This window comes from Atta colombica, unplaced genomic scaffold, assembly GCF_001594045.1.
Source record: "Atta colombica isolate Treedump-2 unplaced genomic scaffold, Acol1.0 scaffold21, whole genome shotgun sequence".
NCBI lineage: Eukaryota > Metazoa > Arthropoda > Insecta > Hymenoptera > Formicidae > Atta > Atta colombica.
In genome coordinates this window covers 2,179,952-2,194,709 of record NW_017259305.1, presented here as the reverse complement: position 1 = coordinate 2,194,709, position 14,758 = coordinate 2,179,952, and the positions used below count along the sequence as shown (strand labels likewise).

At 32.6% G+C, this 14,758-nt stretch overlaps 1 protein-coding gene across 2 annotated transcripts in view; it reads right to left on the bottom strand.

Moving 5' to 3' along the window:
• LOC108687586 (kinesin-associated protein 3) overlaps positions 1–14,758 on the bottom strand; it is a 19,063-nt gene that overhangs the window by 338 nt on the left and 3,967 nt on the right. The window contains exons 3-16 of one of the 2 annotated variants that reach the window (XM_018193434.1): positions 8,584–8,701; positions 8,339–8,507; positions 8,056–8,262; positions 7,776–7,912; positions 7,185–7,697; positions 6,909–7,077; positions 6,694–6,794; positions 6,401–6,616; positions 6,159–6,324; positions 5,916–6,041; positions 5,711–5,815; positions 530–615; positions 221–407; positions 54–144 (exon numbers count right to left, since the gene is read on the bottom strand). In XM_018193434.1, coding sequence (XP_018048923.1) covers positions 54–144; positions 221–407; positions 530–615; positions 5,711–5,815; positions 5,916–6,041; positions 6,159–6,324; positions 6,401–6,616; positions 6,694–6,794; positions 6,909–7,077; positions 7,185–7,697; positions 7,776–7,912; positions 8,056–8,262; positions 8,339–8,507; positions 8,584–8,701 — 2,391 coding nt within the window. Of the gene's footprint in view, positions 1–53; positions 145–220; positions 408–529; positions 616–5,710; positions 5,816–5,915; positions 6,042–6,158; positions 6,325–6,400; positions 6,617–6,693; positions 6,795–6,908; positions 7,078–7,184; positions 7,698–7,775; positions 7,913–8,055; positions 8,263–8,338; positions 8,508–8,583; positions 8,702–14,758 lie in introns of those variants that run through there. The other variant, XM_018193435.1, reaches the window with a different exon arrangement.

The following is a 14,758-nucleotide window of genomic DNA, read 5'->3' as shown; positions in this document are numbered from 1 at the left end:
TATATATATATATATATATATATATATATATATATGCATCATTGTATACGTACCTACTAACAGGCCGACTAGGATTTTCAGATGATTCTGATGAATGTTTCATAGTCGAAAATCCATCATCCACATTAAATGATGCTATGTTATCTACATAAGCATGATAATTTATTATAAAGATAAATTAAATAATAAATTTCATAAAAAAGAAAAAAATAAATATTACCAGAAGAAAATAATATAGTATGTTTTAGTAGATCATCACTAATAAATGGAGATAAACTGTCATCATCATCCGGTAACATATGATTGATCGAATCTGTTCCTATCGATTCAACCATTTCCAACCATTGCTGATTATGCGATCGGAACTTTTCCACTTTTATGCGGGCTGCCCAATTCTTGTCGCATATCTAGAATAAATTGAATAATTAACAATTCTTATAACACAACATAAATTATTTTTGTATTATTTAACATATATGCTTTATAAATTTTTAAAAACAAGAAAATGCATGCGTTCTTAATTACTTACAGCAATAACATCTAAGCATGTATCACAGACTTTTCTTATTGCAGGATTTTTATCATGCATTAGATCGATTAGATATCCAGGAGCTTCTGTAAATAATACAAATTTGCACACTTTATTTGTGTAGATAGTTTAAGAAAGAATCTAGATCTCTATATATTCTTCGTAGACTTCTATATATTCCACTAAGCTTAGGTCCGATTACATCAACATTATTTTGACTTTAAGTGAGGCTTAAAACTCTCTATCTCTGTCTCTTTTTCGCTTTAAAACAAGACAGAAAGAATTTTAAGTTTCGCTTAAAGTCAAAGTAACGTTAGTGCAACCGAGCTACTAAGGCTATGTTCGGAAACATACATCAGTGCACACATCAATGCCGTTCGAAAATATCCATGCTTACTTGGTGTGCATTAGTGTGAGATTGTTCAGAAACAGAAAGAATTACACAGAGGCTACATTTAGGGAGATATTATTAGCGTTATTTATTATTCTATCTTCATCGTTCATTAGATGAGACAAAGATAGCATTACACAAATGGTAGCGCGCTCCTCGAATACATTCAATGCGACCAAACTACCCGTTACCCTGGATCTACAATAGATTTTTAAGCCTTAAGCATAAGGAACGAACGACTTATCACTTATTCTCCTCACATCCGACTGTAGTTGGTAATTTCTTATGGCTTAAGGTTTAAAACATCTAAGACTGCGTTTGCTTTAGTTTATATTGCTTCTGAACATCAACTATCCTTGTTTAATATTTAATAATCAATAAGGATTATGAAACAACGCTTCGTGAGCGCCAAAAAATGAACTCAGCCTGATTGTAAATCCGGATTTACAGAAGTAAGGGGATTTGGTGTATACCAGTTATTGTCTGCTATTTATTCCGTAATAAGTACTGAGTAATTTTTTTGTTAACTTTATAATATTTCGTCAAATAATAATATAATATAATAATATAAATTATAATAATATTAATATACAATAAATATATAATATATATTTATTGTATATTAACATATATTACATATTTATATTATATATGTATATATTATGTGCTTGAATTAATTCTTGCTGTTTTTGCTATAAAAACTTATGGTTATTTCATCAAAAAAAGTACTTGATATTTTATTTACAATATTGTCCATCAAAAATTATAATCTTTTCCCACTTTTCGGGTAACAAATGGAGCCCGCGGTAGAAAAATTTAGCCTTCTTTCGAGGCTATTCAGTCTTTGAGTCTTTTTCGATATTTTCAAAATAACTGAAATGCTGCTCAGAAAGATCATACAGCATCGATCGAAACAAATGTAATCTGTAGGAGCAATATCTGGTGAATAGGACGAGTGGGATAAAACATCCCTCCAAATACCTCCAAGATTTTTTTTCACTGGTTCTGCAACATGAGGTCTAGCATTGTCATAAAGAAAAATAATTTTGTCTTGTTTTATCTTTTGACTTATTGCGGGTATTTTTCTTTGAGTGCTTGATTTAAATTGAGTAATTAATGTCGATAGTGTTTAACATTGATGATTTAACTCGTTGCAGTAACTCATAGAACACTACACCTACTTGATCCCACCAAATGTACAGAAGAGAGAGAGAATATTTAACGTGCGATATCTGCAATTAAGTTTAATTCACACGGCTCCCATGGGCGTGGGATCGGAATACGTCCGCATCACGGCTATGCCGAGACTCCTAGTGCGCTCGCGGAATGTAGATCCCAACAAGCAACTCACTAGTTGGAGCGAGCGATTATCCACGCTCTATCAGCTAGGCTGATTCCCGAGCATGTAACGCAGCTCACCCGTCAGGGCCAGAGGCTCCTAGCCAGCATGTATCAACTAGCTATCAATCACTACCTCTGTGAATCCTATCCATGATTGGGCGAGAGCATTTGCTCAGTCCCCGCGGTACTGATCATCGGTCGGATCTTCATAGCCTAGGTTATTCCCAGTTTACGTCGCCTACACACGCGACATTGGTCGACCAGCACTTCGAGAACTACCGGAATGCTACTACCCGGGAAAACTTCACAGGAATCGCTCATCCCGGGCTTAGCCCCGAGGCAAGGCGCCAAGCTTTTAACCTCCTGATCAGTCTCCTCCCTGTGAAAGCTAAAATATATTACCTTATCTATGATCCTAAAGCAATCAAATAATTAAATTAATAGCCTCGTGCCTGATCAACAAGCCGACCTTATGTAAGGCGCCGGTAAAACTTGAACTCGGAACGGTAAATCACACCAAATGTACAGCCTCATCTTGATGTTAATGATCAAGACCACGAAGCACCCATGATTTCTTGCACTTAGGATTGTCGTAACGAATTCATTTTTCATCGCCAGTTAGCGACTACGGAACAAGTCTTTTTCTCTCAATTCATGTAAGACTCAGTTTCCTAATTCTTCTTCTTCTGGATCATTCCCATTGCTTTTAAATGTTTGCTAACGATTAACTCATCTACATTTAATGTTCCCAACAACTCTTTGAGCGTCTGATAAATCTTCTTGAAGTAATGCCTCCAATCTTTCATCTTCAAACTTTTTCGGCTGATCAGAGCGCTCTTTGTCATTCACGTCAAAATCGTTGTTTTTAAATCTTCTAAACCAATCTCTACAAGTTGTTTCAGACAGAGCATGCTCCCCAATAGCAAACGATGACTTTCACAATAGCAGATTTCTTGAGATTAAAACAGAAAAGTAATGCTTCCCGCAAATATTCTTTTTTTTGGTACGAAACCCGACATTTTTAATGCGATAAAAAATTGTGTTCTTTGCATCCGATCAAATATTATATACTAATTATTAAAGCTTATTGACAGTACTTTCATATACATTAGTCACTTTCGGTCATGTTTGTGAAAACACAAATACTGATTTCTCCCGATCAACAGCGAGAATTCAAGCACTTAATAATATTTCCTAATAATATTTCGTTTGTCCATTTTTATTTTCCAACTAAAGTAACTTCAAGTTATACCAAAGAATGATGTTTCCGAACGTATTTCCTAACCATCTCTTTAACTGCCGTCAAAAAATAGCCAAAGATATATGCATGCTCAAAATAAAACGCACATCCCCAGGGCCTCTATTCTTGAAAAGAAGCCTACACGAAAAACTAGGGAAATATTATAGTGTATTACGGATACCATAGTATCCCTGGGAAAAAGAAATTGAGAATAGAGAATGATTAAAAATAATAAGATTTCTATCATTTTCTATAAGTTATATCATTTTCTATTGTCGATCTCGTGAGCATCACGATTGATCGAATACGAATCCTATTATATTTTATCGGATTCTATAATATTTGTATAAGATTTCTATAAGATCTGATTCAAATTAGTGAATTTACGAATCAGATTCCATATTCAAAACGATAATAAGATTTTTCTATCATACTCTATAACTTTTTTTTACCAAGAATATCTCTAGTTTTTCGTTTCTTTTTAAGAATAGGGAACTAGTCCACACATCCAATCAGAGAAAAACCTGAGAGAGACATGAGGGCCTTTTTTCCTGTAACCATAAAATGCCTCGTACATTACTATTCTATAAAGAAATGGATGTATTCCTGATGAAAATAAATCGCTGAAATCGTTGAAATCTCTATTAATTTGATATATTTTAGCTATTTCAGCGATTTATTTCTATCAGAAGCACCGCAAAAAAATGGATATTGTATAGTTTACATGCACTTCTTCAGAGAAACAGTAGTGCGTATTTTGGTTACAGAAAAAAGGCTCACATATCCTCTCTCAGGTTTCTCTCTGATTCAATTAACAAAGAGATGTACATATGATATCTTGAATCAATCACAGAGAGATATCCAATGGATGCGATCCACTTTACGGCGTTTACAGAAAAGAGATGCCAACAGGTCGTGTGATCAACCTCTCTGTAATTGTTTCAAGATATTAATCATGGCCCACTTGACGCTACAAATGCTTCGAAGTTTTTGATTGACCAATCTGAAGAAAAAATTTTATTAACTGACCAATTAAAAAAATGTTTCAAAGCATTTGTAGCGTCAAGTGGGCCATGATTAATATCTTGAAACAATTACAGAGAGGTTTATCACACGACCTGTTGGCATCTCTTTTCTGTACGTGCGGTCACATGACGGTCTTATTCTGTACATCTAATTCGAACAGGCAAAATACCTTTATGTAAGGAAATTGTGCAGAGTTAAATCCTAGACACAATAGTTAAATTTTTGCACTAGTTCATCTTCTTTTCTTTTCTCTCCACGAGGAAAGAAGAGAAAGATGAATTAGTGTAAAGGTTCAGCTAAAAAGAACAGGCCTATTATGAGACAACAGCAACAAAAATAGCAATAGAAATGACATAGAAATATATAATTGTCCCTTCCCACACAATGCCATAAAGAAATAAAAATGCCAACCAATTTGATCTACATAGACTGTAATATATATTTCCATATACTTCAAAGTATAACACATATAAAACCCATGATGGCACATACAAAAATGTTAGGCAATAAGACATAAACAGTAATTAGCCAATTGTAATAAAGACTGTAAGGCTAGTAGTGAATCCAATGTTACGATTTCCTTATTACGTCTTTGTATATGCCATGGATTTAAACAGAGTGAAAAATCTGAATACTAATTGGTACGTTATATATAAGGTGATAAATACAGAATTCCAACTATCGGAAATTTATCGCTGTTGTCTTATTCCATGTTCCTATGTGCATCGACATGCATTTCCATATGTTGGATTCCTCTGTTTCTATCAATATTAACTATCGCTATTTCTATTGCTATTTCTATTGCTATCGTTATCTCTATAGAGCTTGTGCTTGTGTTCACGGCTTTAGCAGTCTAGTATAACATAAGTCCATGATATGGATACAAGAAAATCACTTTTAATTGCTCCATGTTTTAACAATTCCTGAAAGAGAGAAAGAAAAAGAAATAAATAAGGAAAAAAAATTAAGAGAAAAAAATAGTAAATGTGTCTCCTTCTCTCTTACAGATTTTTATTAAAACTACTATCTTGCATATAAAACGGTGGCTCATGTTGGCTAGACTCTTATTGGCGTCTCCAGTTTAAATATATTTATAACACTTGCCATACTACTTTATGCATCTTTATCTATCTTTATCTATCTTATTTAAATCTAATAATTGAGAAAATTGATTATATATTACCATTACCGGTCTCGCGAATCAAATAATCTCGGGTTGAATCATGTTTTGCAATTTGATAAAAAATATAAATAATTTGTAAAACCATTTCATCATCCTCTTGCTTGGCTGTAATAATATTACATATTGAAAATAATACTTGTTAGGACATAAACATATGGTTAAAATATGTATGGTTTTTTGCGTATGTTTGCTTTTTAATACATACCTTTAAGCAGTTCAATAAGAGAAAGAAGTATATCAGCCTTACATAACAAACGAGCACAATCTTCATCATGAGCTGCAGTGCCGAGAAATATGACAATCTCAAGAACTATATCATCTTGAGCTTTACCTATAGACATAAAAACTGATGTAACAAAATTTAGACTGAGATTTAATATTACTTTAATTTTATATATTAACATTAAATACAAAGAATAATACAAGATAAAAGAGAAAAGGATCATACCTGGAACCAAATTATTACGTATCCATGGTATAAGATTGCAGCGTTGAATGATTTGAGAATAATCCAAATCAGATAATTCCAAATTGCCTAACACGCCAATAACTTCCAGTACAAAGTCTTGAGAATCAGACTGAGTCAAGGCCATTGCGAAATCACCCACAAATTCCTATTAAATATATATGAGCAAAAATTACGATAATAATTATATTTGTTATATTAATCCTAACATTGTTTCAACTCACGACAAAATTTTCCTTTATCGAATTGTGTTGGGAAATATTTCTAATCATCTTCATTACAAGGGCATCTTGATTTCTAAATGCAATTTTTATGAGATCTTGCAAATGATTGTTTTCCACCATCAGTTGCGCATTCTTATTATTAATAGCTAAATTTATGCCGAGTGCTATTAATTCAGATCTTACATGTTCATCTTCAGAAATTACCATGTTTGTTATCTGAATAGAATGTACAAATATACAGTTAATTTCAAGCTTGTTAAATTTATATCAAAATTTTGTAGATTTTTATATACCATTGAAATACAATCTGTATTTGTAAACATTGCTTTCACTTTGTCATCCATACTGGCATGATAAAGTAGTCCCACAATTATGCTCCTATTTTTTATATCAGCTACGAATATAATATTGGCAACGTAGAATTAATATATTGAAGATTATGTAGAATTTTCATTTTTTATACATTATTATATGTAAAAACGAGAGTATATGTAAACACAAATCTTACCTTGACTAAGCAATTTTATCCATTTTGGTAACATACCCACTCTAATCATTCTTGCTCTCAATTTAGCATCAAAAGAAAGATTAAATAGCAATTTTAAAGTGCTTAGCACAAGGTCAGCATTATTGTTTTGTAAAAGTCTCGGTAATTTGTCTATAATATTTTCTTTTATCTGTAAATGTGAATGTACATTTACATTTTTATTTTAAGATACATTTTTTTATATAAGATACTTTTTATAAGATACATATGATATTTATATAAAATATTTAATATTACCATAAGATCTTTGTTTTCGCGAAAAATGGATAACTTTTTCAAAAATGTAACAACCAGAATCAACAAGTCTGTGTTCGTCCTGTCTAACGTTTTTATCAGCATACCAATGACATTTTTTTTACGCATTTTCCTTTCAACTTCCATAGCGTTTTCAGCAATATTTAAGAGTAGATAAAATGCTACTCGCAATAGTTGCTCTTGCTTCTTAGTCAAACTCTTAAACTTCTTGCGACTTTTTTCTAGTTCCTCCTTCAGCTTCTTAATATCACTCTCAGAGACGGTTATAGATACTTCCATAGATCGTTTTTTGACTTCATAATCCAATGGACCTTCCATATTCCAAATATCATCAATGATTCTAATCTTTCTATCACAGTTGTCATTATTGCCTGCTGAGAAAAACGTTAGACCTGTGGTGTTTTCAAATTGTTTCCGACGTTTCTCCATATCCTCCTTCCACTGGTCATAGCGACATAACTCAAAATCAATTATATCCATACAAAGAGAACCGATCTATACATAAAAGAAAAAAATGTGAATATATTTCCAAAAGTTGTCTAATCCTTTCAAGTTTTATCAATGTTTACTTACTCTGTATTCGAGCACAATGTTATGAAACTGACTATACGTTGAGAAGCAAAAGAAGATATAAATGATGTTCGTGGACAGTTCTATACTGCGCCGCCAATCTTCTCTCAGAACTCGAGCTAATGCACTTAATAACGATTCTGTATAAACAAAAAGATAATTTCACATGTTATTATGATTAATCACAAATATTTTCAATGATACATAATTTTCTTGTCACTATGAATCAAATTAAAATTATCTAAAATTATTTATAGAAAAAAATATATAACATAAAGATTACCATTTTTTGTCAATTCCAAAAGGTTATCAGGTACCCTCGCTAATTGTAAAATTAATGATGAACCTTTAATTTTGCCTGGTATCTCTTCGTATAATAATTCAATATAACTATCGACGTTACTAATGACTGCACGTTCAACTTCGCTATTCTCTGTGATCAATGAATTCGACGATGCCGGTCTTGGCGGTTGAGAATTACTATCACTACCTAAGAAAATTATAAATTTATTAAACTTCTATCTCAACATATAAAAACAGCAAACATAAAAACCATGTTACATTACCTGCAATAATATCATTGGTTCGACGATTTTGTAGATAATAAATCAATTGCTCAACCTCGTGTAGTTTAGATTCGTGTATCAATGAGCACTTTTCCATTACCTCTTTGGCTAAGAGAGAAACATTTGTATCGGCGTTTAAACTCTTCAATCTGATTATCTTTTGACATTCCTATATACAATGACAAACATACAACAATAGCTTACGTCTTGTAAGTCAGTTATTTATTTATATAAGAAAAACGTACTTTACGATCGCCAAGCATAGGATCTCCCAATTCCCCCAATATCAGTGCCTCAACATCATAATTTACTACCAGAGCCTTTTCTGTTGGATGAACATCCAATGTGCCGGATCTTACTTTCCTAAATCAATTATTAGAATTGTATATGTTTTGTTATTATGCTATAAGCGTGCTGTAAATAGTTTTTTCATTCTTTATTATCAATATTCACTGGCCTAGTTTCCATCGAGAGTTTAAACCGGATCAAAATGTCAGAACCAACCAACTACAGTCAAGTACTCCCCTGTTATGGGGACGAACGACAGAGGAATGCTCGACTGTAATTTATTGGTTCTTACATTCTGATTCGATTTAAATCCTCGATGGAAACTAAGCCGTTGATTGGTTTTTACATTCTGATCCGGATTAAATCCTCGGTGGAAATTAGGCTATTGTGCTAAAATATAATGCCTGTTCTAAAGAGCTTTATAATAAGAGACACAAGTGACACGGGCTGTAGTCAAAGTCTCGCTACAAATACTTTGAAGCATTTGATGGACCAATTAGAAGAATTTTACAAACTGACCAATTAAAAAATGCTTCAAAGCGTTTGCAGCATCGCATTGACCCAACGGTGTGGAATGGTGAATCGTTGCATTCTTGTTGTTCGCCAATATTAAACAGAGATGGGATAATTATCGTTTCGCATAGTGTTGCTTGTTGGAAAGCTTTCCTGCTAAAGCTCTATAATCTATGACCCGTATTTAGAACGCGCTTTTATCTCTGAAATTTTATAATATGCATAACATAAAGTATAGTATGTTAAGTGATTTACACGGAGTGACTTTTATTCGCTAGAAACCGCGTCTAATGATGTCATAACGAATTCGCTACTAGGGCTACGTTCCAAAACTTTCTCTTTGAGGAAAATTTTACTCGATATATATATATATATATATATCGAAATATATAGTACACATAACGTATACTAGCATATTGTATAAAGGTCACGGTTCGATTCAACTTAAAATTAAAATATTTCATCCTTGTTGTTTATCAACGAAGACAAATGAGCGTTGTCAACATTGAACCACGGCAAGAGTAAAATCTTCCCCGGAGAGGAAATAATCTAAAAACTTCTTTTTAGATGCGGGTTTGTTTTTATTAGCATAATCGCGGCGAATACCGCTTTCGATGCTTGTCGCTAGCTTTTGCTGCTCTTCCAGAGCAAATTTTTAAATCAGCATGAAAAGACGAATTTTTCTGGAACGTCTCGGTTACTCAGACCATAAGCATTAGAGAATAATCATGTCATTGAATGACATATATTCGAGCCACTGTTGTGCTTTGTGCCCAGCGATTCGCTTGATCACTCGACGCTAGGACTTCAAAATTTTAGTCGCTAGCGAATAAAAACCAAGCGTATAGAAGAAGCTTTCATTAGCGAATTCGCTGATGAATTAAAAAGCTTGCTTCAAACGAATAGCAGCAGAATCGAGAAAATCGCCAGCGATTTATTATGATGTCACTTGATGCGATTTCTAGTGAATAAAAATCGCTCAGTGTAAGTCCAAATTCTTATATAGGTAACAGCGTTTTAACGCTGATTGGTGAAAAACGGATGATGGAAGTAAAATTTGCTATCAACAATCAATTTTTAACTAATCAGTGCTCTGTTCCAATCAAAGCGCTGTTGCTCGTATGAAGATCCGGGTAAATCACGCTTTAGCGCGCTAACATCGTTGTAAGCGCGTTCTGAATATGAGTCTATTAAAGTAGCGCATAGATCCTTTTTTACTTACTAATCATATCCTGTATACCAATAATACTAAGCGCTTATTGGACTGAGTCACAAATGGCGGTCGAAATAGCCAATAGGAAGACTGTCGACATTTCAGCTCTGATCAAAGGAATGCACTACTTTGATATATAGAGCTTTATGTTCTACAATAGCTGTGATTTACTTTGAGTGCGTTCGGAAATCCGTGAGGGAACACGCTATTCACGCTATTAGCGCTATCAAGCTGTTCACGGAAATGCAGATAGCACTAATAAACACGATTATGACGTTACTAAGGCCCTGCGCACAATAGAAGGAACCATGTATTCCGATGAATCCAATTTCTGATAAATTAAAATCGTTTATTCTTTATTCTTAATTCCTTATTTCTTCTATTGTACGCAGAGTTTTAAGTGTTGTCTACATCGGCTGTGTTCCAAAATTCACTGTTAGTATTAAAAATCTATAGTTTACATCACGCACTATAGATTCAGTACAGTTTAGAACACAGCCAATGAATAGTAGCAATAGAAGTTGTAAACACATCGGGAATAAGCCGATTTTTCGGCCCAAAAATAGTTGATCAACGTCAAATCAATGCTGATTCAATGTCGCTCGATGTCAAATCAATGTTAAATCAACGTTGATCGACATTAATTCGATATTAATTGATTAATCACTTTTAGTTAGAGATGTGACTAAGATTGCACTTTTTTTTGGAACAGTTTCCTCACCAAGTGATTAGTTTTTGGATCCATAAGTAAAAACCAATTGCCCAGTGAGTAGGCTGCATTCCAAAAACCATAGAAAAAAATCTGTTGCAATCTTTTTGCAGTCGGTGAGTGTACATACTAAAGCATAAAATAAGTTCATAAGAGAAATGGTTGAAATCTATTTTGCTTACGGATTTATTCTACAACTCTATTACATCCCCAGCTACAAATGATTATTGAATTTACAACATACAAATGATTAATCGAATCAACATCGAATCAATATCGAATTAACATCGATTTGACATCGAGTGACGTTGAATCAGCATAGATTTGACATTAATGGATCAACCATTTCTGGATCAAAAAATTAACTTACTCTCGACTTGTCTACAACCTCTATTGCTACAATGTCTACTGTTACTGTTCATTGTAGGCAACGCTTTAGGGCCGCACACAAAATTCCGTACGTGTTAGATATAACAAATAGTATGCGTATATAAACTTAAACCGATTGACCAATCAGGATACTGCTTTAGATTACATAATCTAATGGAAATAACAGTAAACTTATCCATAACCTCGTAATAAGACAAATTTCAACTGATTAAAACTCACCGTATGAATAAGTTTACTGCTATTTCTATTTCCGTTAGAATACGTAGATCTAAAGCAGTATCCTGATTTAACTCATCGACTGAAATTCACGTTTTAAAATTACTATTACAGAAATGTAATGTCTGCAGCAATCCTAACGCCTGTTCTACAATAGAGTTTAAGTCCTAAGAAATTGGTCAATCACAATTAAGTGTGAGAAGAATAATTAACTTTGATTGGTTAATTTTTTACAACTTATCGCTTATTGACTCTATTGTAGAACAGATCTAAAGGCTGTCGCAGACAAAATTTTTGTAACAGTCTTAAAACAAAATGGTTGGATATAACAAGGCAATAAGAGTTCAAGCACGGTAATTTTTGTGCAAACCAATACGGTTAAACAATTTTATTAATAATTAATCCGTTTACATATTTCGGCTCACTTTTGAACCATCCTCAGAGATAATATGATGTTGTAATCACAAAAAAATTTATTTATCAATTAATTTATTTCAGTGAGCCACCTCCATATTATATTAATGAAAATTATAATATAAAAACGAACTCTAATAACAATCTAAAATGTATTAAAATTATTAAAAGGTAAATTGTTGGAAACAAAAATGATTTATTGTAAAATAATAAAGCTTAAAACTAAAAAAAATTCACATATCGCAAACTTAAATTTTATCAGTTTAATCAAAAATCAGTCATTGACCATTCAGCAAATCAGTGTCAATTATGTTGAAATTAATAATTTAATACAATTTTAATACACCTAAAACATTAATTGCAAAAAAAAGGAAAAAAGAAGAGAAAAAACTGATATTAATTATAATCCAGACAGATATTAAATCAAAACTGAATCTTTAATAATTTAATCTTAATGTAACAAAGAATGTACATTGATTAGCTGGCAACGCTCTGATATTTATAATCCGTTTACAATTAGAAAGTAGACCTTGGGAAGTTCCTCCAAATCTGTCTACAAATTGAGGCCACGTGCTTGTCTCTTGATGTGTAGCATCTCTGACATCAATCTGTTTCTGTACTGAGATTCCTCATCCAAAATTGCAATATTTTCCCAATCGAATTCGTGATCCTCTTCCAATCGGTGGTCTATTATGACAGAATGTGTGATTGTGTTCCACCAAATATGATTCCTGTGCTCAACTCGTCTCGTCTTCAGCTGTCTTCCTGTTTGTTCCACGTAGCTCGCATCGCAATCTTTACAATAGATCTTGTACATCACATTAGATTTCTTTTCATGCGGAAGGGGATCCTTATGTATCTTGATGAATTCACGCAACTTATTAATACTATAAAATGATATCTAATATCTTCACTGTTTAATCTATTAAATTATTTACAATAAATCATTTTTGTTTTTTTTAACAAATTTACCTTTTAATAATTTTAATACATTTTAGATTGTTATTAGAGTTCGTTTTTATATTACAGTTTTCGTTAATAGGTGAAAATGGCTCACTGAAATGAATTAGTTTGTAAAAAAAAAATTTTTGTAATTACATCATATTGTCTCTGAGGATGAATCAAAAGTGAACCAAAACATGTAAGCGGATTAATTTATTAATAAAGTTGTTTTATTAATCGTTGGTTTGCATAAGATTAATATTTTTATCTAGTTTATATCGTGCACTCCGGTCTAGTGGTGAATCATAAAGATTGAGATTGCATTCTGTTATTTACTACAAGAAAATAAAAAATTTATATTATACTCTACAAAACTCTAAAAATTTAAATTATTAGAGAGAAAAGTTTGGTCAGTGATTGAGAGAATAGAATCCCCTACATTAACTTAATCTCGAATATTAAATTTCTCTGGTACCACTGCTAACGATACGCTAAAGTCGTTCATGGAGTTTGCTAAGGAGCTTCGCACAATAAAAGGAACAGGGAACAGAGAATAGAGAATAAAAATTTTAACCTATCAGAAATCATGTATTGTGGAATATACAGCTTCTAATAGGCTGAAATTCTTATTCTCTGTTCCTTTTATTGTGGGAGCCGCTATTGACTCCTCGAACAGGATGGTAGTTTGCATGCGTAGCGTGAATAGCATCTCCCCGAACGCACCCATTCACAACAACTTTGCTTTAAGAAGCAGTAAGCTGTAAAATATTGACCAATCATAGTTCTCATATTCAACTGTGATTAATCATTTCTTAAAACTTTATGACTTATGACCTCTTAAAGTAAGATTGTGGACAAGGTAATTGTACTTATAAAAATTAATTAATCAGTCAAATATGAAAAGAATAAAGGTTTGTTGCTTAAAATCTCCAAAAATGTTCACACATAAAAAGGGATAAATATATATTCAGACATTGAAAAAAGAGAGAGCAAAACTGCTAAGTGCAAAAAGTGCAAATAATGCGAAAAGATCGAATGTGATTGTAAGAGCTACCGCATACAAAATTCCGAAACAGTGACCGTAAGACGTAAACTTAAGCCGCTGAGCCAATCAGAATATTGCTTTAGATTTATATAATTTAACAGAAATAGAAATAATAGTAAACTTATCTATAACCTCGCAATAAGGTGAATTTCAACCAATTGAAACTCGTCTTATGAATAAATTTATTGCTATTTCTATTTCTGTTAGAGTACGTAGATCTAAAGCAGTATCCTGATTGGCTTATCGGCTTAAGTTCACGTCTTAAGGATTTTCTTTGACTGCAGTTGTACTCAACCTATTGAGTACCAACCTACATTAGTGCTTACCACTATGAAAATTTTTATGAAAATTTATTTCACTTTTATTAGTATCAGATATTCCATAAGTATTAATATTTTTACAATATAATATGCCTCCCATCTTCGCTACTATCGCCGATCGGAAAAATAGGAACTTTATTTACTTTGCTACTTATTTTGCTCAATGATTTCTTAAAAACAAATATCGGAAGCCATTTCAGACAAATTTCATATTCCTTGTAATATCAATTTTTATGTCTCATTGTTTCAAAAAAATTTTAAGAAAAACTTTTTTTACAGCAAATAAAAAGACTATTTTTAAATAAGCTTTAGATACGGATCCTATATGTAAATATGTGTACGTGCGTGCGCGCGTGTGTGTGGTGTGTGT